The sequence below is a fragment of the Rhinopithecus bieti genome, unplaced genomic scaffold (genome assembly GCF_001698545.2).
Source record: "Rhinopithecus bieti isolate Rb0 unplaced genomic scaffold, ASM169854v2 scaffold_13259, whole genome shotgun sequence".
Taxonomy (NCBI): Eukaryota; Metazoa; Chordata; class Mammalia; order Primates; family Cercopithecidae; genus Rhinopithecus; species Rhinopithecus bieti.
Genome location: NW_016807544.1, coordinates 80,034 through 106,641, shown reverse-complemented (window position 1 = coordinate 106,641; position 26,608 = coordinate 80,034). Strand labels below are relative to the sequence as shown.

Genomic DNA, 26,608 nt, shown 5'->3' with positions numbered 1-26,608 from the left:
TAAAAGTCTCCATTAAACTGGTAAATTCCTCATCCCACAAATAGCCATAGAGACTGGGGTACCAGCTTCAAAATACTTTTTTTTTTCTTTTTTCTTTTTTAGCCAAAGTCTTGCTCTTGTTCCCCAGGCTGGAGTGCGATGGCGAGATCTCGGCTCACTGCAACCCCGCCTCCCGGGTTCAAGCGATTCTCCTGCCTCGGCCCCCCAGTAGCTGGGATTACAGGCGCCTGCCACCACGGCCGGCTAATTTTTGTATTTTTTAAAAAATAGAGACGGGGTTTTACCATGTTGACCAGGCTGGTCTAGAACTCCTGACCTCAGGTGATCCACCCGCCTCAGCCTCCCAAAGTGCTGGGATTACAGGACGCCCACCCAGGCCACCGCGCCCAGCCTCAAAATACTTTTTTCCTTAGCTGTTTTTATCGAGTGGCCAGGTGCCTATGGGGGTGTTCTAAGAAGACGTTAGTCGGGACCCAGAACGTGGGAAGTATTGGTTTCCGTATCGATTTGGTGGTGATCGTAAACTGATTCAAATCTCTGAATCCCAAGTGCACGCCGAATTTACGGAACCAAAAACGCTCTGACGCCCGCATTTATGGGCGGACGCACAAGTATGTTACGATGGCTCGATTGCTTTTGCCTAGCGGAAATCATTCAGTAAGGACCAAGTACTAAATAACCAAGGAAAAGGAAGTGAGTCAAGGACGTACTCCTCTTGGTGACAGCGTGGGCCGCTGAGATTTGGGAGTCTGCGCTGGGTCCGCTTGGAGTTCTGAGCGGATGGAAGATTTCAGTCATGTTTGCACCCGCGGTGATGCGTGCTTTTCGCAAGAACAAGACTCTCCGCTACGGAGTCCCCATGTTGGTGAGTGGAGTGAGGAGGATCTTCCGCAAGGGGTGGGACCCTCCTCCTCGGCAGGATCAAGACCTGGGAGGGAATCTGGTGAAGTTAAAGGGGGGGCACTCGGGCTAGGAAGGGGCTAGCGACGGGCTGAGAGCTTTCCTAAAAGCTCTTCTACCAGTCTTTTCCTACCCACACCCCGCACTTCCCCGCCGCTGTCCTCCACTCCCAGTTGGATCTCAGGTGTACTAGGATCTGTCTGCTTGTGAGCGTGGCATCTTTCCCATCGTCGAACGCGGTCATTGTTACTACCCTTGATTCACAGTTAAGTGAATTGAAGCTCAGAGAATTCAGTCAGAACCACAGTTTAAGCCAAGTTTGGATGATTACTAAGCTTGCTTCCTCGCCGCCAGCTTAGCTATATTTTGACGATACTGTGGATCATTGGGACTAGATGTATTCCATTTAACTGTACCAATTCCTGGTATCTTTCTGTTTCATCTTTCTAGTTTGTGAATTAGCTTAATTCTTAAGAGTTGTTGTGATGAACTGATAACACCTTGTGAATAAAGTGTTGAGTACGGTGCCCGCCACATTGTAGCCAGAATGGTTGCTGTGTTATAATTTCTTAAGCACGTTGAAAACAGCTTCCGTGTTTATATGGCTGCATCCAATTCCACACTGAGTTCCCTAAGGATGTCATGAAAATGCAGGCTGAGGCTGGCTTAAGATAACCAGAGTTGAAATCCAGATGACTCCATTTGCTTTTTGATCACGGACAATTTATTTTGCTTCAGCAAGCCTTGATGTGTTAGTAAATGAAATAATTGAAGCATATGAACAAAAACTGCTTTCTTTTAAATACAGAGAAGATTTTTATTTTGTATGAATATTGGCACAGATGAAATGACCAACTTTTCCATTTAAGCAGACTAAAGGAAATAAGTGATCTTAGAAAGGTAATGGGTATTTTACACATTTTTGAAAAATACAGATTCATCAAATTTGGATTTTAGGAATCTCCAAAAGATTCAACCATTTAAAGTATCTGGGCCAAGCACGATGGCTCACACCTGTAATCCCAGTGTTAGGGGAAGCCAAGACAGGAGGATCGCTTCAGGTCAGGAGTTCCAGACCAGCAAGACCTGTGTCTCCAAAAAAAAAAAAAAAAAAAGTTCAATTTGTTGTTTTTAGCAAATTCAATATTAGTATATTCTTAGTTATGGACCCATCACCACAATTTTAGAACATTTTCATCACCCCAAAAAAAGCATCATAACTAATAGTAGTCACTTCCCATTTCTTCCTACTTCTTATGCTGGCCTGGTAAACCACTAATCTACTTCTACTCGTAAATTTGCTTATTCTGCACATTTCATATGAACACACTAATACAACATGTGGGTTTTTTGTGACTGGATTCTTCCACTTAGAATGTTTTTAAGGTTCATTCACATTGTAACATATATCAATACTTCATTCCTTTTGATGGACATAATTCCATTGTTTGGATATATTTTATCAATTGATGAACATTTGGGTTGTTTCCATTTTTTACTATTATGAATAATGCTGCTATGAACATTTATGTACACACTTTGTGTGGAAGTATGTTTTCATTTCTCTTGGGTGGGGAATATACCTAGACATGGAATTGCTAAGTCATATGGTAACTCTGTGTAACTTTTTAGTCTGTGCCAGATGTTTTCCAAAGTGGCTGCATCATTTTACGTTCCCACCAGCAATATATGATTTTCAATTTCTCCACATCCTTGCCAACACTTGTTATTGTCCATCTTTTTAATTGTTACCCTTTCTAGTAGGTGTGAAGTGATACCTCATTGTGGTTTTGATTTTCATTTGCCTAACGACTTATTGTGTTGAGCATCTTTTCAAATGTTTATTGGTCATTTGACTATCTTTTTGGAGAAATGTCTGTTCAAATCCTTTGCCCATTTTTAAATTGGACTATGTTTCCTTTTATTGGACAGAAGTTTCTTTAAAATCTGAAACCAACAAATCTGCCAGTCTTTGTTGAGAGGCTCTGCATGCTTTTTTGGGCATGGTTTCAACATTCAGCCATGCAATTTACAGCTCAATGTATAGCTTTCACTTCTTACTTGCTCAGAGCTTCAAAATTAGTCATAAGTTGAGAATTTAGGGCCTTCTTAGGTCTTTCTTGGGCATATACATTGCTCTAGGCATGTACACAGTTCTGCTTATTTACATGACTTTCTAAATTCTCAGGAATATATTTGAGCTTTTCAGGGTTCTCTAAGGACACCTTATTCCTATTATCTACCACATCAGACAGTCATAATGTTAAACAATTACCTCTGAATTTTTTTGTTTTTTGACAAACGCTTCCTAGAAGTCTGTTCATACTAGTTGAGCTCCAAGTCAGCTAAACTAAAGACAGCTTTGTGAATAGTATCTTCCAGGAACTACCAGACTGCTGGAATGATGACAATTCTCACGGAATGGTGTTTTAAAGAGCTCCAAGCTCTCTACCCTCTCCAGTTGGTGCCAGGCTTTACATCATGTTTGCAGGCTGTTGATTTTCATGGTTGTTACGGAGCTTGGGTGGAGGGGTGAGAATATGGCAAATTAAAAATGCCACCAAGCTAACTGTTGTTCCTGAGATTCAGGCATTTTTCTTAGGTAAATACTGTGCACGTTGTTGCAAGTTTTTGCTTAATTTTCAGAGTTCTAAAAAAGTTTATTTGACAGTTTTTTACAAACATTCTCACTGTTTTTGTGGAGGAAAGAATTTTGGAGATACTCCACCATGTCATTGATATCACCCTTTGGTTCTTCTTTATGTCTTCTATGTCTTTGGTGAGATTTTCTAATTTTCCATTTGTTTCAAGAAAATCTGTTGTTGTTTGAAGTATTTTTATGATGTTTCCTTTGAGGTCTTTGTCATCTTTGTCAGATAATTCTAATCTCTGGTTTTTCTCTGTGTTAGCATCTCTCCATAGCCTTTTTAAAATTCAAGTTTGTCTTAGTCCATTTGTGTTGCTAGAAAGCAGGGGTCCCCAGCCCCTGGACCACGGACTGGTACTGGTTTGTGGCCTGTTAGGAACTGGGCTGCACAGTAGGAGGTGAGAGTAGGTGAGTGAGCATTACTGCCTGAGCTCCACCTCCTGTCAGATCAGAGGTGGCATTAGGTTCTCATAGGAGCACGAGCCCTATTGTGAACTGCACATGCGAGGGATCTAGGTTGCATGCTCCCTATGAGAATCTAATGTCTGATGATCTAAAGTGGAACAGTTTCATCCCCAAACTGCCATCTTGTCCCCCCACCCCCGCCACCATCTGTGGAAAAATGGTCTGCCATGAAACTGGTCCCGCATGCCAGAAAGTTTGGGGACCACTGTTGCTATAAAGGAATACCAGAGACTGGGTAATTTATAAAGTAAATAATTTTCTTTTGGCTCATGGTTCAGCAGGCTGTATATACCGTGAAGCACGGCACCATCATCTGCTTCTGGTGCGGGCCTCAGGCTGCTTCCACTTGTGGCAGAAGGCAAAAGGGAGCCAGCATGTGCAGAGATATATGCCAAGAGAGAGGGGAGGGTGGTGGCAGGCTCTTTTTGACAACCAGCTCTCAAGGGAACTAATAGAGTGAGAACTCACTTGTTACCATGAGGACCTCATCGAGCCATTCATGAGGGATCTGTCCCTGTGACCCAGACACCTCCCACTAGGCCTTCCCTCCAACATTGGGGGCTAGATTTCAACATGAGGTTTGGAGGGTCAAGTATCCAAACTGTCCTAAAGTTGTCTTCCTGGTTCTTGTCATGACAATGGAATTTTTATTGTATCTTGAATATTTTAAATATTACGTTAGGAAATGATATCCTATTTAAGTCTTCTACTTTAGCAGGATGTCATCATGTTTAACTTCTAGGTAGTAGCCTACTATAATATTTTGGGCTCCCTTTCCTGGCGACTTAGGTTCCAGATTTTGCAGTACTAATCTGGTCTGCTTTGTTCACCTGGTGGTACTGGAATTCGTGCTTGATCATGTCTGTATGGAATGTTGTAATCAACATATGCTTTTAAAGGCATAGGATTGATTAAGATTACAAAATAAGTGAATAGAGAAGAAGAGAAAACATTGTGCCCTGAGGTATGACAACATTGGAGAGTTGAAGTATACAAGAGGAAACAATCAAGGAGACTAAGAAAGAGTGACTCTGTGGCAAAAGAAAAACCAGATATAAGGGAAGAGGAGGAGAGTGTGATCAACTGTATGAAATTTTATTCATGAAATCAGATGAAAATAAGTTAACCACCAGATTTAGTAATGTGGATGTCATTGATGGTTGGAATGGATCTAAGAGAGAGTAGGAAGAGCAGCTAGTATAGGCAACTCATTTGAGAAATTTTCCTGCACACAGGAACAAAGAAAGAGGTTGGTATCTGGTGGGAAAGTGGTGTCCAGGAAAGTTTGTTAATGAGATAGGAGAAATAATAGCATTTTTATGCTCGATCCTGCAGTGGTGAGCAAGATTTTGATGATACAGGAAAGGAGAGAATTGATGAATCAGTGTCTTTCAGTAGGTAAGTGAAGACTGGAGATAAATGAAGACATTTAGTTAGGAGTGTGGATTCTATGGTAACAAGCAATAAGTGTTGCAATGCAATTCAAACACTACACACACACATGCACACACACACACACACACACACACTATGCATAGTCCTGCACAAAACTCCCCTAACTTCCTACACCAGGTACAACCCCAGGATTCTCAGACCACATGTGCTTCTGACCAACTGGTTAAAAATGTGGGTATTTAAGCTACCCCCTCAGATTCAATAATTTACTAGAACTACTTACAGAACTCAGGAGAATACTATAGTTATGATTACAGTGTTATTATAAAGGATACAAATTAGGAACAGACAAAAAAAGAGACTCATATATCGAGGTCCAGGAGGGTCCTGAATGCAGAGCTTCTGTGTTCTCTCCCTATGGGGGATCAGGGCATGTCACCCTCCTTGCACATTGATGTGTTTACCAACCAGGAAGTTCAACCAAGTTTCAGTGTCCAGAATTTTTACTAGGGTTTCATTATATAGGCATGGGTGATTGAACCATTGGCCATGTGACTGAACTGTCTGCAGCTCTCCTCTTCTCCCTTGAGGTTTGCAGGTTGGGTTGATATCACATAGCTCAAAGTCCCAGCCCTCTAGTCACATGGTTGGACTTTTCAGCATGGCCTGTCTGTATCTTTTCGTTGAAACTGAGACAAAAGTTATTTTGCTTATACAAATAATTCTTACATTTTGACATTGCAGGTATTAGCTACTTATCTATAACAGATACTTTTCCTGATTTGTTCTCTTTTGATTTTACGTTGTTCTTACTTCATTTATTTGTCAGCATTGAAGTTTTATTTATTATTATTATTGTTGTTGTTGTTTTAAGAGAGGAAGTCTTGCTGTGTTGCCCGGGCTGGTCTCAAACTACTGGCCTCAAGTGATTCTCCCACCTCAGCCTCTGGCGTAGTTGGGATTACAGGGATAAGCTACCATACCCACCCAGAAGTTTTAAATTTTTATGTGGTCACATATACTTGGTTTTGAAATTTATAGCCTTTGATGATGAAATCTTGTGATGGGAAAAAAAAATTAAATTCATAATCTCAAGGTTTTGTTGGTATTCTCAGCTTCAAAATTATAAAGATTTATGTTTTATACCTTTTAATATTTAATTATTTCATTGGTAATATAAATATATTTATTTAAAAAAAGGAAGGTAGGGGCCAGGCACAGTGGCTCACACCTGTAATTCCAGCACTTTGGGAGGCCAGAGCAGGCAGATCACAAGGTCAGGAGTTCGAGACCAGCCTGACCAATATGGTGAAACTCTGTCTCTACTGAAAACAGGAAAAAATTAACCGAGTGTGGTGGCAGGCACCTGTGGTTCCAGCTACTCAGGAGACTGAGACGGGAGAGTTACTTGAGCCTGGGAGGCGGAGGTTGCAGTGAGCTGAGGTCACACCACTGCACTCCAGCCTGGGCGACAGTGCAAGACTCCATCTCAAAAAAAAACCAAAAAACATATATATATATATATGTATATATATACTTCTTACGTAAATATTGCCACTTTTTTCAAAAGAAAAAAAGAAGAAATCTCATGAAATTTACCACGCTTCTCAGTATGCAGTAACCTTAAAAGATCCCCAAGCTGTCACTGCTACTTTATCATGTCATCCAAAAATCTAATTAGCTTCACGCCTGTAATCCCAGCACTTTGGGAGGCCGAGGCGGGAGAATCACGAGGTCAGGTTATATATGTGATTAAATTAAAAAGAAGGTAGGGATCAAACTTTACTTTTTTCCAAATGCCTACACCTTTCAGCTTCAGAGTGAGGGATTAAAGCTAATTAGATTTTTTTTAAGACGGTCTCACTCTGTTGCCCAGGCTGGAGTACAATGGCACAGTCTTGGCTCACTGCAACCTCCGCCTACCGGATTCAAGCGATTCTCCTGCCTCGGCCTCCTGAGTAGCTGGGACTACAGGCGCGCGCGTGCCACCACACCCGGCTAATTTTTATATTTTTAATAGAGATGGGGTTTCACTGTATTGGCCAGGCTGGTCTTGAACTCCTGACTTCGTGATTCTCTCGCCTCGGCCTCCAAAAGTGCTGGGATTACAGGCGTGAAGCTAATTAGATTTTTGGATGACATGATAAAGTAGCAGTGACAGCTTGGGGATCTTTTAAGGTTACTGCATACTGAGAAGTGTGGTAAATTTCATGAGATTTCTTCTTTTTTTCTTTTGAAAAAAGTGGCAATATTTACTTAAGGAGTGAAGATGTCATTTATTTGACCCAGAAATTCCATTACTGGATATTGTTTCTTCAGTATATGTGTGCAAAAACAAATGTAGTTGGGAGGCTGAGGCAGGAGATCTCTTGAACCCAGGAGACAGAGGTTGCAGTGAGCTGAGATCACGCCACTGCACTCCAGCCTGGACGACAGAACGAGACTCTGTCTCAAAAAAAAAAAAAGAAAAGAAAAAGAAATACATTTGTGTTAGAGAGAAAATGTATGAGTAAGTAATGCACATAAAATAATGTATGTAATATGCATTATGTTTATATATCTATATAGAATTATATAACATATATGTAATTATAAAAATATCTTATGTATGACACACATACAAATATAAAAATATCTCCACTGGGCGTGGTGGCTCATGCCTGTAATCCCAGCACTTTGGGAGGCCAAGGCAGGTGGATCACTTGAGCCCAGGAGTTCAAGACCAGCCTAGGCAACATAGTGAAACCCCGACTCTACTAAAAATACAAAAATTAGCTGGGTATGGCAGCAGTTGCCTGTAATCCCAGCTACTTGGGAGGCTGAGGCAGGAGAATTGTTTGAACCCGGGAAGTGGAGGTTGCAGTAAGCCGAGATCGCTCCACTGCATTCCAGCCTAGACAACAGAGGGAGACTCGGTCTCAAAAAAAAAAGTACAGAGCAGTATTATATACTATACGTAAGTATCAATTCCTGGGTTAAGTAAATGACATCTTCACTTCTTAAATAAATATTGCCATATTTTTCAATATAGAACAGGACTGGGTAATTTCTCGAACATAGCTGGAAAGGTGAGGACAAGTGAGAATAGGGTGGAGAAGTTGCAAGAGAGATTTATAACCAACATGGAAAGCACCGTGGAGGCTTTAGAGGTGGGAAGGCTTTGAGAGTGAGGAAGAACGAAGTGCCTTTTCTTGACATGGCATGGTCCTTGCTTTTGAAGGTTTTGGGCTCAGAAGTCCTCCTTTTCTTCTAAGGAGTAAAGAGGAGAGAACAAGGACAGGGACAGAAACTGGCCTTGCATGGGTTGTAGGGCTGCTTGTTTGGCTCCCTGATCTGCTAGAGCATTTCCAGCTGATACAGGATTGTCCGGGGTTTGGTGGCCCCTGCAGTGAATGATGGTGACTTTCTGCGGGAGCCTGGCAGCTTGAAGGAGCTTGCTGATGAGAGAGCCATTGATGACAGGAGTGTTTTTTGTAGTTAGGAAACCCCATTCTTTCCAGATAGATGAGTGTGAGAGTACTATATGGAACACTGAACGAGAATCTGAATATACGTTAATTTGTTGTCCGGCTACTAGAGTGAGATCTCGAGTGAGAGCAATGAGTTCAGCTTTTGGGAGAGGGTGCCTAGGGGGAGCGGATTGGCTTCAGTAGTATGTGTGTGTTGGGGGGTGACACTATACTATAGCCAGCATGCTGGCATCCTTGACGTAGGAAGGAGCTGCCATCTACCAACCAAGTAAAGGAGGCATCTGGAAGGGGTTGGTCTGTTAGGTTTGGAAAAGGTATAAGAAAGGTTTGAACAGTGTTCACACAGGAGTGTGTAGGGTCCTGGGCAGTTGTAGCTTCAGGTAAGAGCGTGGCCGGGTTTAGACGGGAGCTGGTTAGCACGGTGATTTGGGGGGTTTCTATGAATAGAGCATACAGTTGGAGGAGCCGGGCAGCACAGATGAGACAGTACACTGCGGTGAGCTAGCATGTCTTTGATGTTATGGGTTGAATAAACTGTTAGGTTGGCATGGAGAGATCATTTTAGGCTTTCAAGGATGAAGACAGCAGCTGCCTCCAGTGCTTGGAGGCAGGCAGGCCATCGAGAACTGTAGCTTCAAGCTGTCTGGAGAGGTAGGCGACAACCGGGAGGGTGGGTCCCTTAGACTGGGTTAGAACACCTAGTCCAACTCCACACGTTGGTCGGTATCGAGGGAGAAAGGTTTGGTGAGGTCTGGGAGAGTGAGGACGGGGGCTGAGGTGAGAGCCTTCTGGAGTAGATGGAAAGGCTGGGTAATAGGCTGTGCAGGGTTTGAAGGCTCATGGAGAGGGCCTTTAGTGGCTTGGTATAATGGTTTGGCAAGTAGAGCAAAGGAGGGAACCCAGAGCTTAAAATATCCCGCTAGTCCTGGGAAAGAAAGAATGTGTTGCTTAGTTTGCAGAGGTGGGAGGGACTGTAGGAAGGATATGTGGTCGGTTGTGAGTCCTCAGGTTCATGGGTTAAGAGCTAGGTCTAGATAGGTGACTGAGGGAGCTTACATTTGTGCTTTCTTAGGGGAGACCTGATACCTCTGTTCTGCCAAGAAGTTTAAAAGAGAGAGAGCATGGGCATTGCAGTCTCTGAGAGGCGCTACACAGGAGCAGATGATTAACACGTTGAAGGAGAGTGGACGGTTTTAGGGATAAGGTACAGAGGTCATGAGCAAGGGCCTGTCCAAAAAGATGGGGGCTGTCTCTGAAACCTTGAGTTAGTATGCACCAGGTGAGCTGACATGAAGGGTGGGTGTCGGGGTTTTCCCACGTAAAGGCAAAGAGTTTTTAGGAATCACTGTGTAAAGGAATTGTGAAAAAAAAGCATCCTCTAGGTTTAGAACAGGAAAATGGGTGGTATTGGAGGGAACTGTGGAAAGTATATGGGTTAGGAACTACTGGACATACTGGGAGTACAGCTTGGTTAATGAGCCTGAGGTCCTGGACTAAGTGATAATTTCTGTCTGGCTTTTTAACAGGTAGAACTGGTGTGTTAAAAGGGGAGTTTGTTGGGTGGAGTAGGTGACTGGCGAGGAGGTGAGAAATGATAGGCTGTAGGCCTGTGAGAACTGCTTGAGGGACGGGACACTGCTTCTGTGACAGGAACTGGGTGGGCTCTTTAAGGGTAATGCGGACGGGGGGTGTAGTGTTCTGCAACTGAAGGTGTGGAAGTATCCTAAACAGCGGGGTTAACTAGGATGGGGGATAAAGTAAAGTTGCATGTTTTAAGGTGGGAGGTTGGAGGAGTAGAAGAAAGTTAGGTGCCTCGAGGGGTCTGGGTTGATGCGTTGGGTACTATGGGGAATGTGGAAGCTGAGAGTAGTGTGGAGTTTTGAAAGGATGTCTCTGCCTAGGGGCGGAGTTGGGCATGAGGGCAGGACTAAGAAAGAGCGAGTGAAGGAAAAGGTGTGCAGGGAGCAGAAAAGTGGAGGGGTGGCTCAGGGTTTGGAGACTTGTCCGTCAATTTCCACAGCAGAGAAAAGGGAGGACTGAGTGGGTCCTGAAAAATTAGGTAAAGCAGAGTAGTTTGCCTGGTATTAATTTAAAAAAACATACTGGCCTACTTCCACCATCAGGGTTACCCTTGGCTTGGATGCAGCGATAGTAGTTTCCGGGGCATCCGTTTCAGGGCACCCTCAGTCCTCAGCAGCAAGGCCAGTGAAATCCAAGTAGGAGGTTTGATCGGCTCTGGAAGGGATGGGGGCGGTCCTTGCAGGGGCCGCTCACAGTCCAACTTCCATTGGGGTCCTCCGCAGAGGGGGCACGGCCTGGTGGGCTTACCTGGATTTGGGCATTGTCTGGACCAGTGGACTTCATTGCCGCACTTGAAACAGGTACCAGGTGGAGGTAGGTTGCTAGGAGGCTTCCGTGTGGAGCTGCGGCCCTGTGGGCCTGCAGGGCCCCTGATGGCGGAGGCAAGCATTTGAAACTCCATCCGTTTTTGCCTTTTATTTTCCTCATCATGATTGTTAAAGACTATGAAGGCTAAATTAAGAAGTTCTTGTCCTGGGGTTTGAGGGCCGTCGTCAAGCTTCTGAAGCTTGCACCGAATATCCGGGGTGGACTGGGAGATGAACCGAAAGTTTAAGATAGGGGTTCGTTCTGAGGGTTTGAAGGGGGAAGGGAGGTTAAGTTAACAGGCAGTGGAGTTGAGGTAGGGGCGTATGGTGGCAGGATGGATTTACAAGCCTTAGGAGAGGGCAGTGGGGGAAGATGAAGGGTACAGGCAATACTAGAATTGTCCTGAGGAAGGGATGGTGTAGGAAAAGAAGTGGATACAGCTGACTGGGAAGATGGCAGCCGAGAAGACAACGAGGAGGCTTGAGGGGGTTAAAGAAGACAGTTGAGAGGAAAAGGTAGGGGCTGGGAGGGGTGGACAGCAGTCAACTGGATCAAACAAGGAAAAAGAGGTAGAGTTGGGAGGAGAAAGGTGATAGGGCGGTAAGAATGGAGGGGAAGGATTTGAACAGGTAAGAAGAATTGCAGAGGTCAGGTTGTGATCTGAGTGGAAAAAGGCATGGACAGAAGGAATTTCTCCCCATTTTTCCAGTCATTGGCAATAATTGCTTAAGTCAGTTAAAATTATAAGGCTGAATGTTCTATTTGCGGGCCATTTGGACCCATTATTTAATTGGTACTGTGGCCAGGCTGTATTGCAAAAAAGATAAAGTGCTTAGGGCGAATATCTTGCCTGAGGCCTAAGGTTTGCAGATTTTTTATGAAGCAGCCTAGAGGGCTGTTGTTTGGAATGCAGAACCGGGAGTTTCCCATAACAGAGGGTAGGCTCGGGAGAACAGGGAAAAAGGAGACCGTCCTGGAGAGAGATGATAAAAGGAGCAATTGTCACCGCTGCCAGGAACAGGATCAAATGGCTTAGAGGCATCCCCCTAAGACCAGATGATCAGCGAGTGCCTGGCACACGCCGGAGCCTTCTTGGACCAATGTCGGATTTTTGGACCAGAGAAACTAAGAGAGGCTCTGCGGATTTTTCCTGTTAAACCAGGATTCTGGGGAAACTTACCAGTAGGTGAGATCAGTGACCAATGTGCATGCACAGAGAAGCAACTAGAGACCAAGGAGCTTCCTTTGTCTGGCTGCTGTGGCTTGCTCTCTGGGGTGGAGGGGTAGGTCCACGGGGGATGTGGATCAGAACCCCTCCTGGGTTTGGGCACCAGATGTAAGGTTCTTGTATTGGTTCAAACCCTGAGAGCGCACCAACAGACAACATGAGGTGGTGTGTTTTAATGAGTGCCTGGGCGCAGGTGGGCTGAGGCCTAGACAAAGGTTTTATAGTCTCCTGTAAACAGGAAGTGTCCTAGTCTGACGTAATTGCTATGTTGTATATAATGGCCTCTTTCTCAGTCTTCAGGGGTACACATCTTCTTGCCGGCTCTCTTCCTGCTTCTGCTATCTTGCTGGCGCACGCTGCTGGCGCAAGTAGCCTTGCGCCTTGGGACTGGGCCTGAGAAGGAAGGAGTTATTCATCTCCTTAAGCTTTCAGGTCCCAGGGAGAATCTTACACTGTTCATCCCTGCTTTGAGATGCCAGGGAAATCTGCAGGTGTCTTCTGAAATCCAAGTCCGTTCTAAGCTTGTTTTATAAGAGCGACACACAGTAAGTAATGATGAGTGAGTTTCTCCTTGTGGTCATGAACTTTTGTAGCAATACTGAAACCATCTTTGTAAAATTATAACTGAGGAAATTCTGACAGTGAAAGAGATCAGACCTGACTGACTCCATCTTGCTTCTAACCTGTAAGCTGTCCTTGTTCATTCCTGGGCATAGGCTGAACTAACTTTGGGAAGGAATTCAGTTCATGGTTTGACTCTGAAACAAAATTAGATAATAACCCTTTCCCAAAAAGACCCCCTTCTTGCCTGGGGACCAGTCTGCCTTTGCAGGACTAACAAATTAGCTACAAGATTAGAAATTACGGTTTAGGGGTCATGCAGCCTCTGGCTCCAAGAGTCTGAACCTCCCCAAATTGCTCCTGGGGATAACATCCCTATTATAAAACCTGACATCAGTTCTTGAGATATTTTGCAGACCCTGCACTGGATGGATCAACTGACATTACCCGGATGGGTAATTGGGCTCAACCAGTTCTGCCATCCCACCCAGTGACAGAAAACAGCAAGAAAAGCTCACTTCGCACCCTATGATTCCATCTCCAAACTGACGAATCAGCACTCCCCACTTCCCAAGCCCCTACCCACCAAATTATCTTTAAACACTCTGATCCCTGAATTCTCGGCGAGACTGATTTGAGTAATAATAAAATTCCGGTCTCTGCACAGCCAGCTCTTCAATTCCCCATTGTAATTCCCCTGCCTTGATAAATCGGCTCCGACTAGGCAGCATGCAAGGTGAACCAATTGGGTGGTTACAATTCTTAATTATGAAGTTTAAATCTTTTGAAAATATTGTGCCTCAAAGAGGTGCCAGCAAAAAAATGAAAGTGATTCTGTATATCGTAAGATGATGTTTCAGAATTTTAGTATATAGTAAGAATTTGAAAACTTTCTTTACCTGTGATCTGTATAGCTATATTGTACCTGGGAATACAATGTGATATAGAGACTATTCTGCATTAATCTTTCATGAGATTTCTTTATCACTTGGTAAGGTAATGAGGATTCCAATTGGCTTCTTTTGAAAAATCATAAAATCAAAAGAATTCTGGTTTTGAAGGAAAAAAAAAAGGTGAGTTTTACTGCTGGGTTTACCCTGTGTAATCATGGTATTAAAAGAAACAAAAACCTTAAACAACAAAAAAATAATTTTATAGAGTTTATTTGAACAAAGAAAATTCACAAATCAGGCAGCACTCAGAACCAGAAGAAGTTGAGAGAGCTCCATTCTTCAATATGGGCAATGAGTATAGACAAAACAGGAAAGTGAAGTAAATAAATAGCTTGATTGGTTGTAGCTAGGCATCTGCCTTATATGGACATGGTCTGATCAGTTGATCAGGTTTCAGTTTCTTTACTTACTAAAGAAGATAGCATAGCAATGGAAGTACAGAGACAGCCTTGGGCAAAATTTAGGTTAACAATGGGCAAGTCATTTAGTTGGCTGTGCTTTTATTTCCTCATTTGTTGAATGGTTTTTTTTGTTTTTGTTTTTTCTTAGCAAAAAACAAAAATAGGTCTATTGTAAGAGTCAAATAACATAATGCTTGTTATGATGTCGTTTAAATCATAAGGTCAAATACAGGTACAAGGTGACGATTTTGGTATTTGGTAATGATATGCTATAATGGTTTCCTAGCCAGTATATACTGCATTTACTCTATAGAATTTTTGTATAATGTGCCTCTAATTGTTTAGATAAGCAATCTATAGATAGGCTGAATTTGAATTCTGCTCTTCTGTTTTGCTTAAATGTTTCCTTTCTTTGTTTTAGTTGCTGATTGTTGGAGGTTCTTTTGGTCTTCGTGAATTTTCTCAAATCCGATATGATGCTGTGAAGATTAAAGTAAGAAATATAATTAGAGTTTGACATGTGTCTGTCTATATGTATGTTCTCATTTAGGAAAATTGTATACTCAGTGTACTATGCAGTCTGAGTTTGTCTTGCTTTTCAATGCTAAGATGTGATCTTTGTTTTTTTCTTTAAAATAACATTAGTGATCACGTGGCAGTGAATCGTGAAATGGAACTAATTTAGTAATCTATCTATCTTTCTTTCTTTTTTTTTTCCCATGGGGTCTCACTCTGTCACTCAGACTGGAGTGCAATGGCCTATCCTGGTTCACTGCAACCTCCACCTCCCAGGCTCAAGCGATTCTCTTGTCTCAGCCTCCTGAGTAGCTGAGATTACAGGTGCGTGCCACTACCACTGGGCTAATTTTTGTATTTTTAGTAGAGACAGGGTTTCACTATGTTGGCCAGGCTGGTCTTGAACTCCTGACCTCAAATGATCCACCTGCCTTGGCCTTCCACCCAGTCTAGTAATCTTTCTTATTTCATTAGAAAATTTGCAATACTGTTAGCATTCTCCCACAAAATATGATCTGGTGTAGCTGTTTTTAGGATTTAGAAGGGATTAAAAAACGTAGGTCAATAATTTTGCTTTATTTTTCTCTAATTATATTTCATATTAATATCCATAATTGTATAAAGTATATTGATATGTATCTTTAATAATTGTTAGTAAAAGAAAGGAAAACTATTTTTCAGTATAAATAAAGACACCTACATTTATAGTGTCTACTTTGTAGTAGGACTATATTAGTTCATACACACACACACACACACACACACACACAGATCATCCTTGATTTATAATGGGGTTATGTCTTGCTTTAAACTCATTGTAAATTGAAAATATCATAAGTAAAAAATGCATTTAATACCTGACTAAGTGGATTGTAAAGTAAAAGAACTGTAAGTTGAAACATTGCAAGTTGGGGACTGTCTATATATTATCATCTTTATTTTACAGGTGAGGAAACAGGGGGTCTATACATTAACTATAGTGGGTCTTTACCTGAAAAAACGGAAGACAAATAAAAAAAAGCTTAATTAAGTTGGCTAAGGTCACATGGATACTTACGGGTAGAGCTAGGATTCTCACCCTCTGTAATCACACAATTGTGAAATTCAGGTGTTACATAAGAACTCTGTTTTTTTCATTCAGAAGTACATAGCTTTTGTTTGTGGCACATATCTGATATTTGTAGTTTTTTTTCCCAAGTAATATATGTATTTTATTAGCAGACCTCAGTAATATCGATAGAAAAGTAGAGTATAAAGCCCTATTCAGTTTCCTCAGTTAATTTTATGGTTTTAGAGAAACCAACATCAGCTAGTTTTAAAGACAGTAGGTATTAGGGTAAATATTAAATTTTTAAAAATGTGTACTTTCTGTGAAGGAATAGAACAATTTTATTTAATGAGCAATTTTACTTAATTTTCAGTTAACTTTCAATTTAACTGTTAGAAGATTTCAGTTAGCATCCCAATTACTTTGTCAAGGAATTTTTTTCTTTTTCCCTTTAAGATGAAAATTATGGTAGTATATGACATTTGAAGGGAGAAAATAAGTATATATTCGGAAAATAATTGAATAGTGGTCATGTGTTAATATTTGTTAGATACTGCAAGTAAAGTATTCAGAAACTAGTACTTATAAAGTTTATAATTGAGGCTGGAAGACAGCTAATAAAAAAAAATGTACCCAGACATATAATATAGCAATGCCAGTAAAATGCCATTATTAGAAGTTCAAGGAGAGGCGTATAGTTTTAACTTGGAAAAGGAGAATCAGAGAAGGTTTTCTAAAGGCATTAGCCTTTGAATTAGGCTTTAAGAATGAGCAGGAATTAGCTAAATGATAGAAATAACTTATATTCTATAAGGTAGAGAGAATATTGGGCACATGGTCAGTGTTTCATTTTAGAAATAGCTCTCTGGCAGTGGAGTACAGGTGGATGGGTATTGGGGGACCAAAATGGAAGAGAAAATATTGTTTAGGTTGGAAGTAAAGAGACCTGTTAGGATTCTGGGGCAGTAGCATGGATGAACAATAATGGAACCTGAAATAACATATTTGCAATGATGATAAGGAGAAATTAATGAGTTCCAGCAATAATTTTAGCAGCAAATTGATTAGTATATGATGACTAATGTATGTAATATAAAAATATGAATAAATCTAGGATGACTCAAGGTTTTGGTTTTAAGGACTGGGTAAATGGTGGTGCCAGTAACCCAGTGTATTAGTCTGTCTTCACACTGCTAATAAAGACCTACTCAAGACTGGGTAATTTATACAGAAAAGAGGTTTAATTGACTTACAGTTTCACAAGGCTGGGGAGGCCTCAGGAAACTTACAGTCATGGCAGAAGGGGAAGCAAACGTGACCTTCTTTACATGGTGGCAGGAGAGAGAAATGAGAGCCTAACAAAGGGGAAAATCCCTTATAAAACCATCAGATCTTGTGAGAACTTACTGTCACGAGACTAGCATGGGGGAAACAGCTTCCATGATTCGATTATTTCCCACTGAGTCCCTCCCATGACATATAGGAACTACAATTCAATATGAGATTTGGGTGGGGACACAGCCAAACCATATCACCCAGTTAAGGAGAACAGGGGAGGATGAGCTACCAGGTGAGGTTTAGGAAATGGAGTCAAAGTAAATGGAACAAGGTTAGGTAAGGTTAACAGAATGAGGTTGATTGAAGTTGAGAGGACAAGGTCAGTTGAAGTCAAGGGAATTAAGTTAAAAGAATGGGGGATGGTTAAGGTCTATAGGAGGAAGATGAGAGGACATGGTTGAGGTGAGAAGGATCAGAAGACAAGGCCTATGAGATTTAGAGGCTGAGGTTGGTTGATGTTGAAAAGTCAAACTCAGGTGATCAAGAGTCAGTGTTTGGGTGAGGTTGAGTTCCAGTTAGGTAGAGAAGATGAGGTAATGTTGAGAGGAGTTAAGAGGTTGAGTTTTGTCCTTGAGGATTGAAAGGATAAGACTGGTTGAGGCTGATAGTGGTTGCATGGGTTGAGAGATTGAGGTTAGGGTGGTCAAGAGGGTAAATTGCTGAGGTCAAGGGGGGGTGTGGCCTAAAGGAAAAACTTGGATCAAAAGAGGATGGGTTCAGTTGAGAAGTTTGGAAAAGGATGTAGAAAGGACAGTATGGATTTGGGGTGACCAACCATCATTGTTTGCCTGAGACAGTCCTGATTTTTGTATTGAAAGTTTGGCATCCCAGGAAAGAAAACATCTGGCTTCTCAGTAAAGGATGTGCAAAGTTCAGGGGAAAGTATAAGCCTAAAAAAGTAAGAGCTGGAAGCAACAGCTTTCAAGTTTTAGAAAACGATTTGGAATAGTTTATCTGCTGTCCCTAGTGGCTGTTGCTGTTTTTTTCTCATGAGTGCTGATACTAACAACCAAGGATCCACAATAATGGATCATACATTGTTGCATCAGACCAAGTGATGTGATTTAAGTGTGCAATATAAGTATGCTACATTTGCGAGCAGTAAGTCTTCAACTTTGCCTGCCTGTTGTGCTTTATAACAGATGGTGTTAGTTTAATTTTTAACATTATAAATATTGTGACCAAGTTTTCTAAGATTAGATAATGAAAATGAGAACAATTATAATACCAGTGCCAGTATGATTCAGACATCACTGAAAAAGGAAGCTAAATGACTCTGTTATTTTAATGACATATGGAAGGACACATACAACTGGATTAAGGAATTAAATAACCAAAACAGAGCATACTGCACAATACGCAAACAAGAAATTGAGATTGGGCATGGTGGAGACAGGGATGTGAAAACAGATATGAAGACTGAATCTCACAGGTCCAAGATGAGGCAGGCAAGTACTTATAAATCAATCATAAATTTACTCATCTCCCCAAAATACAATACTATACTCAGTCTAAAATAGAGCTGCTGAGTTAGCTTGTGCATACCGTACCAATGAGAACATGCATTATCATATTGTTCTCTTGATTGCTCTGTGAAATTGACTAAAGTGACATTTTTCTGATTCAGCGGTTAGAACTGTTAAAATATCCTATGCATGAACAAAAGGGGGATTGGTACCAGGTCTGTTGTCCTCCTACGTATACTGTTAAATTTTGCCAAGGATCGTGCTTTCTATAGTATATCAATGCTAAACTGAAAAATGGCACCAAGAAATGTCCAGGTACTTGATTAAGAAAAAACTGAGTTTTAAATTATATTCTGGGGCCAGGCATGGTGGTTCATATGTGTTAATCCCAGCACTTTGGGAGACCTAGGTGGGTGGATCACTTGAACCAGGAGTTCAGGACCAGCCTGGGCAATATGATGAAACCTCATCTCTACAAAAAATGCAAAAAATTAGCCAGGCATGGTGGTGCGTGCCTGTAGTCCCAGCTGCTTGGAGGCTGATCTGGGAGGATTGATGTAGCTCAGGAGTTTGAGGCTGCAGTGAGCTGTGATCATGCCATTGCACTCCAGCCTGGGTGACAGAGCGAGACCCTGTCTCAAAAAAACAAATGACCCGAAAAGCCAAATTATTTTCTGATTTCTTTGAAGATTTTAATGAAACCACAGAAAATGTAAAACCAAAAATTGTTCATATCTTGTCAGTTGTTGCTTTTGCCCAGTTTTCTTTATGGGATGCCAATCAGATATATGTTATATTCTTCAACTATGCCCAACATTTCTATTATGATTTTCAGTGTTTTCCCCTATTCTTTTTTTGTACTTTATTTTTGTATATTTTCTATTGTTTTATCTTCTAGTCACTAACTTTCTCTTTTGCTGTGTTCAGTGTCCACATAAAGCCATCCCTTGATTTCATGATTTCAGTTACTATATTTTTTAGTTTTAAAATGCACATTTAATTCTTTATTACACATTCTAGTACTCTGGAGAAATCTTCTATGATGCCATATTTTAATCTATTTTTTCCTTTGATATCTTGAATATATACTTTAAAGGCCTGTCTCCAACATAAGGATCACTGTAGACCTGCTTTTATTATCTAATTTTTCTCTTGTTTTTTCAGTTATATGATTCTATCTTTAAACATGCCTCATAATTTTTTAATTAAATGCTGGACATTATTTATAAACAATTATAGAGGTTCCAGATGGTATTGTTTTCTTCCATAAAAGGCGTATCCTTTTTTCTTGATGCAGATAGATTGAGGGCTGATCGGTCTTTATATCATCCAGGTGTGAGCCAGGTCATGGCTTGATTTCAGTTAAGTAAGACTTAGGCTGTCCTCTCTGTTTCTTCCCTATTCCTAGCCCCTAATCTGTCTGTATTGAAAAAAAAAAAAAAAGATAAACCCTTCCTGGAGGAAAACAATATCATCTGGAACCTCTATAGTTGTTTATAAATAATGTCCATGGACCTACATGGCTTTAAATTGATACTCCAGGAAATTATGCTCTACTTTTCAGAGAATTTTCAACCTAGTGGTATACTCCTATCTTACGCAGTTCCAGAATTTCAAAACTGTTGTGTGTGTTTTGATCTCTATTTTTTTGTCATTATAGCCCTGTATGGTGGTTTCTGTAAACCCCAGTAGCAGCCATCTACCTGATTTCAAACCTTGGTTCTTATCCTATGGGTTTACCAGGTGTGTCAAAGGCTTCCAGGGGAAAAACGGGCTTTCAACTATAAGCTCTTTTGGAACCCTTCCTTTAGTGGGTCTTTATCTCTTAAACTCCAAGAGGCTGCAGGTAATAGCGTTTTTTGGTTGATTATTTTGTTTTGCAAATTACTTTGACATTATTGGATAAATTTTAGATTACTGGATAAATTTTGTACAGAAAATAAAGACACAGGAAGAAAGTTTATCAAAGTAGTATACAATAGAGTAGCATCTTAGGTAGAGGTTTGATTTTAATGTATGCTGGTAAGGCAGACATTTCACACAATCAAAATTAGCACTGAAAATTTATTTTAAATCAGACAAAGTACAGATGTATCTCTCAATAATACAGTCAGTTCCTCGTGCCCACCAGCAGTAGGTCATTTGCTGTTTTCTTAGTTGAAAGCATATGAGGAAGTTAACTTGTATTATAGATTTGTGTTTTATCCCTTTTACATACATGCAATTATTAATATAGTAATTCATTATTTTATTTATCTAAGTTGTTTTGTTGTGAAACACAATACAGAAACCAGGGAGTGTATTGAACATACATGTACAATTTAATAAATTATCATAAACTGAAATCCCAAGTAACCGCCATCTGTGTCAAAAAGTAAAAATTGTTAGCACTCCAGACACCATTCTGTGTGCTGTTTCCTAATCTCTCCTCCTGCTGCTCCATGCCTTCCTCTTGCCCCTAAGATAAACACTACTGTGCTTTGTTTTTGTTTTTTTGTTTGTTTGTTTGTTTGTTTTTTCAGATGAACTCTTACTCTGTCACCCAGAGTGCACTGGTGCGATCACTCTTACTCTGTCACCCAGAGTGCACCGTCACCCAGAGTGTCACTGGAGTGCAGTGGTGCGATCTTGGCTCACTGCAACCTCCACCTCTTGGGTTCAAGCGATTCTCCTGCCTCAGCCTCCCGAGTAGCTGGGACTACAGGTGCAAGCCACTGCGCCCGGCTAATTTTTTGTATTTTTAGCAGAGACAGGGTTTCACCGTGTTAGCCGAGATGGTCTTGATCTCCTGACCTCATGATCCGCCTGCCTCAGCCTCCCAAAGTGCTGGGATTACAGGCATGAGCCACCGCGCCCAGCCCTACTGTGCTTTTTATAGTAATCACTTCCTTGGTTTTACCATCTTAGAATACATCCCAAAACCTTTTGATTAATTTTCTTTGTTCTGAATTTTGTATCAGTGGAATTATATATATTCTTTTGTGCTGACTTCTTTTATTCAATATTATATATGTGAAGTTCATCTGTGCTTCAAATCTAAGTCAGGGATCAGTAAGCTTTTCATGTAAAGAGCCAGATAGTAAATTTGAACTTTTGCATTTACTGAAGTTTGCTGTTGTAGTACAAAGGCAGTCATAGACAAAGGTAAACAAATGAGCATAGCTATGTTCATATGTTTCCATTTTATTTGTTTCAATAAATTTTAAAATTTGGTCCTTAATTTTTTTTTTTTTAACTCTTTGGTCGTTCAGGAGCATTGTGTATAATTTCCATGTATTTGTACAGCTTCCAGAGTTCCTCTTGTTATTGATTTCTATTTTTATTCTGTTTTGGTCAGAATAGACACTTGATATGATTGATACTGTTTTGAATTTGTTGAGACTTGTTTTGTGGCCTAACATATGGTGTATCCTGGAGAATATTCTATGTGCTGATGAGAAAAATGTGTATTCTGCAGCAGTTGGATGACACATTCTGTAAATTTGTCTTAGGTCCATTTGGTCTAGGGTATAGTTTAACTTTACTGTGTCTTTGTTGATTTTGTACTTGGATGATCTGTCCATCACCAAAAGTAGGGTGTTGAAATCCCCCAATATTATGTATTGCAGTCTGTCTCCCTTTAGATTTGTTAATATTTGCTTTGTATATTTGGGTGCTCAGGTGTTGGGTACATATATATTTACTATTGTTACATTCTATTGCTGAATTGACTCCTTTATCATTATATAATTTCTTTCATTCTCTTTTTAGTTTTTGACTTAAAGTCTGTTTTATCTGATACAAGTGTAGCTACTTTTGTTCTTTTTTTGGTTTTCATTTCTGTGGAATATCTTTTTCTATTCCTTCACTTCCAGTTTATGTGTATCTTTATAGATGAGGTGAATTTCTTATAGGCAGCATATACTTGGGTGTTATATTTTGATTCAGTGAGCCACTCTATGTTTTCTAACTGGAGAGTGTAGTCCATTTACATTCAGTGTTATTATTGATAAGTAAGGCCTTACCACTGCCATTTTGTTGCTCGTTTTTTAGCTGTATAACCCCTCGCTTCCTTTTTTCATTCCTTACTTTTTATGTGATTAAGTGATTTTTATCTGGTAGTATATTTTAATTTGTTGCTTTTTATTTTGAGTGTATCTGTTACCGATTTTTGCTTTGCGTTACTACGAGGCTTACAGAAAACATCCTATAGATATAACAACTTATTTGAAATGGATACCAACTTAACTGTGATTACAGAAAAGGAAAACCAAAATAAAACCTATACACATTAACTCTCTTTCCTCCAACAATTTGAATTTTTGATGTTACAATTTATTTATTTATTTATTTTTGAGATGGAGTCTTGCTTTGTTGCCTAGGCTGGAGTGCAGTGGTACAATCTCGGCTCACTGCAACTTCCGCCTTCCAAGTGATTCTGCTGCCTCAGACTACCAAGTAGCTGGGACTACAGGTGCACACCACCACACCCAACTAATTTTTGTAATTTTAGTAGAGATGGGGTTTTGCCATGTTGACCAGGCTGGTCTTGAACTCTGACCTCAAGTGATCCACCCACCTCAGCCTCCCAGGATGCTGGGATTACAGATGTGAGCCACTGTGCCTGGCCACAATTTACATTTTTATATTGCCAATCTCTTAGCAAATTGTTGCAGTTACTATTTTTAATAGTTTTGTCTTCTTACTAAAGATAAAAGTAGTCTAAACATTAGGATTGCAGTATTAGTATATCATGCAGTGTTCTTATCTTTTAGTTTGAAGAACTCTCTTTAGCATTTCTTTTGGGACAGGTCTAGTAGCAATAAATTCCCTCTGCTTTTGTTTGGCAGTCGTCTCTCCATTTCTGAAGGATAACTTTGCTGGATATAGTATTTTTGGTTGTTACAGTATTTTAGTTTGTTTGTTCTCCTCAGCACTCTAAATATATTGTCCCACTCTCTTCTGGCCTATAAAGTTTCTGCTAAGAAGTCTGCTGCCAGGAATATGGATGTCACTCATATCATTTGCTTCACTTCTCTTGTTACTTTTAGCATCTTATCTTTGACTTTGGTGTTTGAGAGTTTGATTATAATATGTCTTGGGGTATTATTTGGGCTAAATCTGACTGGTGACATTTTACCTTGCTTTACCCAGATATTTATATATTTCTCCAGGTTTAGCAAGTTTTCTGTTATTATTTCTTTGAGTAAGCTTTCTGCTCCTTCGTCTTTCTTAGTTCCCACTTTAACTCCAATAACCTGAATATTTGCTGTTTTTAAGTTGTTCCATAGATCCTGCAAGCTATTTATTACTTTCATTCTTTTTCCTTTTTTCTCTTCTTACTGTGTATTTTCACATAGTTCCTCTTTGAGCTCATTGATCTTTCATCTGTTTGCTGAATTCTTCTGTTGATGCTTTGTAGTGCATTTTTTGTTGCATTCATTGTATTTTTCAGCTCCAGGATTTCTGTTTGATTTTTTAAAAAATTATTTCAACTTCTCTGTTCAATTTCTCGATAAATTTCTAAATGGTTCTCTGTCTTTTAGTGAAGTTTATTTAACTTCCTTGAAACAGCCATTTTCAGTTCTTTGTCTGAAAGATTACACATCTCCATCATTTTAGGGTTGGTCTCCAGTGCCTTATTTTGTCCATTTGATGAAGTCATATTTTCCTAAAGGTTTCTGATACTCGAAGAAATGTGACAATTTGTATGCATTGAGAGCCTCTGTATTTATCTTAGTCTGTGCAGTCTGGTTTTGTTTGTGCCTGTCCTTCTTCAGAGGGTTTCCCAGGGATTCTAAGCACACTGACTGTTGTCTTCTCTGAGCCTGTGACAACTTGAGCTACCTGAGCACTAGAGAGTGCTCAAAGCCCAGGCTTGCCATGAGTCTCATGAGGGCTCCAAAGTTGGCATGGCTTTCTGGCCCAAATGGATCTGTGGAAGATCCAAGGTAGGTACTGGGGCTGTGTGGGAATGCTGACCAGGTACTTGAGTCCAGAAGACTGTCTCAGTGCCCCAGACAAGCATGCCTCCCAACAGCTCTCTGCATAGGCAGGATGGGTTCTTGACTGTAGCAAAAGGAACTGGAGTTGAGACTGGACCCCTTTTGGATCTGCTGTGGGGAAGCTGATGACCCCCTCTCATTGCCACAGATGAGCATGTGTCACTTGGCAGGTCACTGCATCAGTGGGGTAGTTCCTCAACTTCTACAGGAGGGGCTGAAGCTGAGACTGAGCTGCCTTGGGATCTGCTGTAGAAGAGAGGATGGCATGCCTATCACATTGGCTCAGGTGGGTGTGCATTTCCCAGCAGGTCCCTAGATAGACAGGATAGTTCCCCAACTGTGGCAAGAGGCTGGAGCTGAGACTAGGCCCCCCTGGGATCTGCTGTGGCCTGGAGGCTAGAGAGCTGGATCTTGTTGGCTCAACTGGGGCACTTGTCTCCCTGGAGGATCCTGCACAGACAGGATCGTTTCTCAACTACAGCAAGAGGGGCAGCAGCTGAGGCTGGGCCCCCTCAGGATCTGCTGTGACAGGAGGTTGGCAAGCCCACTGGGGAGGCCTATACTCCTGGGCTGCCAGATATGGTTGAGTCTCCCTTTGGGTCCTTGTGTAAACAGCTCTGAGCTGGGACCTCCAGCTGAAGGTTGGAGCAGAGCCACAGGGCCACTTTCAGGCTTACTGTCAAGACCAATATCAGCAGGCAGACAAGCCTTTCTGCTAAGTCACTAGCATGTGTGATTCCTTCTGGACCTCTTGGCAGCTGGTTTTGGTTGTAGACTGAAGGCCAAATGGGGCTGTTAGCTAAGCCCCTTGAAGGACTGGGCTGTTTTCCAGGCTTGAACTTAGAAGCAAGCTCAGTGAATCATCCACCTAGGTGTGAATGCATTCAAAACAACCTTCCTAGGTCTTTGGCTCCATCAGGGTTTGACAACCTTCTACCTGAATTCTGAGGCTCCTGCAGAGAGACTTTTTACTGTGGATAGGTGCAGGATTCTTGTTGCTGTGGGGGGATATGAGCAGGTTACCTTCTATTCTGCCATCTTGGTGACATCCTGAACATTCCATTCTTGTATGCTTTTCTCTTGAACATGTACAAAAAGGAATTGCTAGATTATAGGGTGTTGTATCATACTTCAATTTTATTTGATAGTTCCAAACTGTTTTTCAGAATGACCATCCGTCTATACTGTTACCAGCAATTTATCGTTAAGGCTGCAAATACTTTGTATTGTCAGTTTAATTTTGTTTTGTTTTTTAAAATCATTCTGGTGGGTGTGTTATGAATTGCTAATTATGAGGTGAATTTAAATTTTCCATGGTGACTGATGAAGTTAATCACTTTTTTTTTTTTTTTTTTTTTTTTTGAGACGAAGTCTCACTCTGTCCACCAGGCTGGAGTGCAGTGGCGCGATCTTGGCTCACTGCAAGCTCCGCCTCCTGGGTTCACGCCATTCTCCTGCCTCAGCCTCCCTAGTAGCTGGGACTACAGGCGCCCGCCACCGCGCCCGGCTAATTTTTTGTATTTTTAGTAGAGATGGGGTTTCGCCGTGGTCTCGATCTCCTCACCTTGTGATCCACCCGCCTCGGCCTCCCAAAGTGCTGGGATTACAGGCGTGAGCCACCGCGCCCAGCCGAAGTTAATCACTTTTTATATGTCTGTTGGCCATTTTTATATTCTATTTTGTATATTCATTTTTGTGATATGTCTATTGAGGCCTCTTCCTCATTTTTTTCTACTGGATTATTGGGGTTTTTCCTACTATTTTTTAGGAGTTTTTTTATGCATGCCAGATTATAAAACTTTTAGTCTTCACTTTCTTAATGGTATCTTTTGATGAACAAATTTTCTT

At 41.0% G+C, this 26,608-nt stretch overlaps 1 protein-coding gene across 1 annotated transcript in view; it reads left to right on the top strand.

Annotated features, from left to right (window-relative positions):
* Positions 1–364: 364 nt before the first annotated feature.
* The window catches only part of COX16 (cytochrome c oxidase assembly factor COX16), a 32,241-nt gene continuing 5,997 nt past the window's right edge, over positions 365–26,608 (top strand). Inside the window, 2 exon segments of the mRNA XM_017882753.1 lie at positions 365–865; positions 14,830–14,901. Of these exon segments, the coding sequence (XP_017738242.1) occupies positions 797–865; positions 14,830–14,901 (141 nt within the window). The 5' untranslated portion in view covers positions 365–796.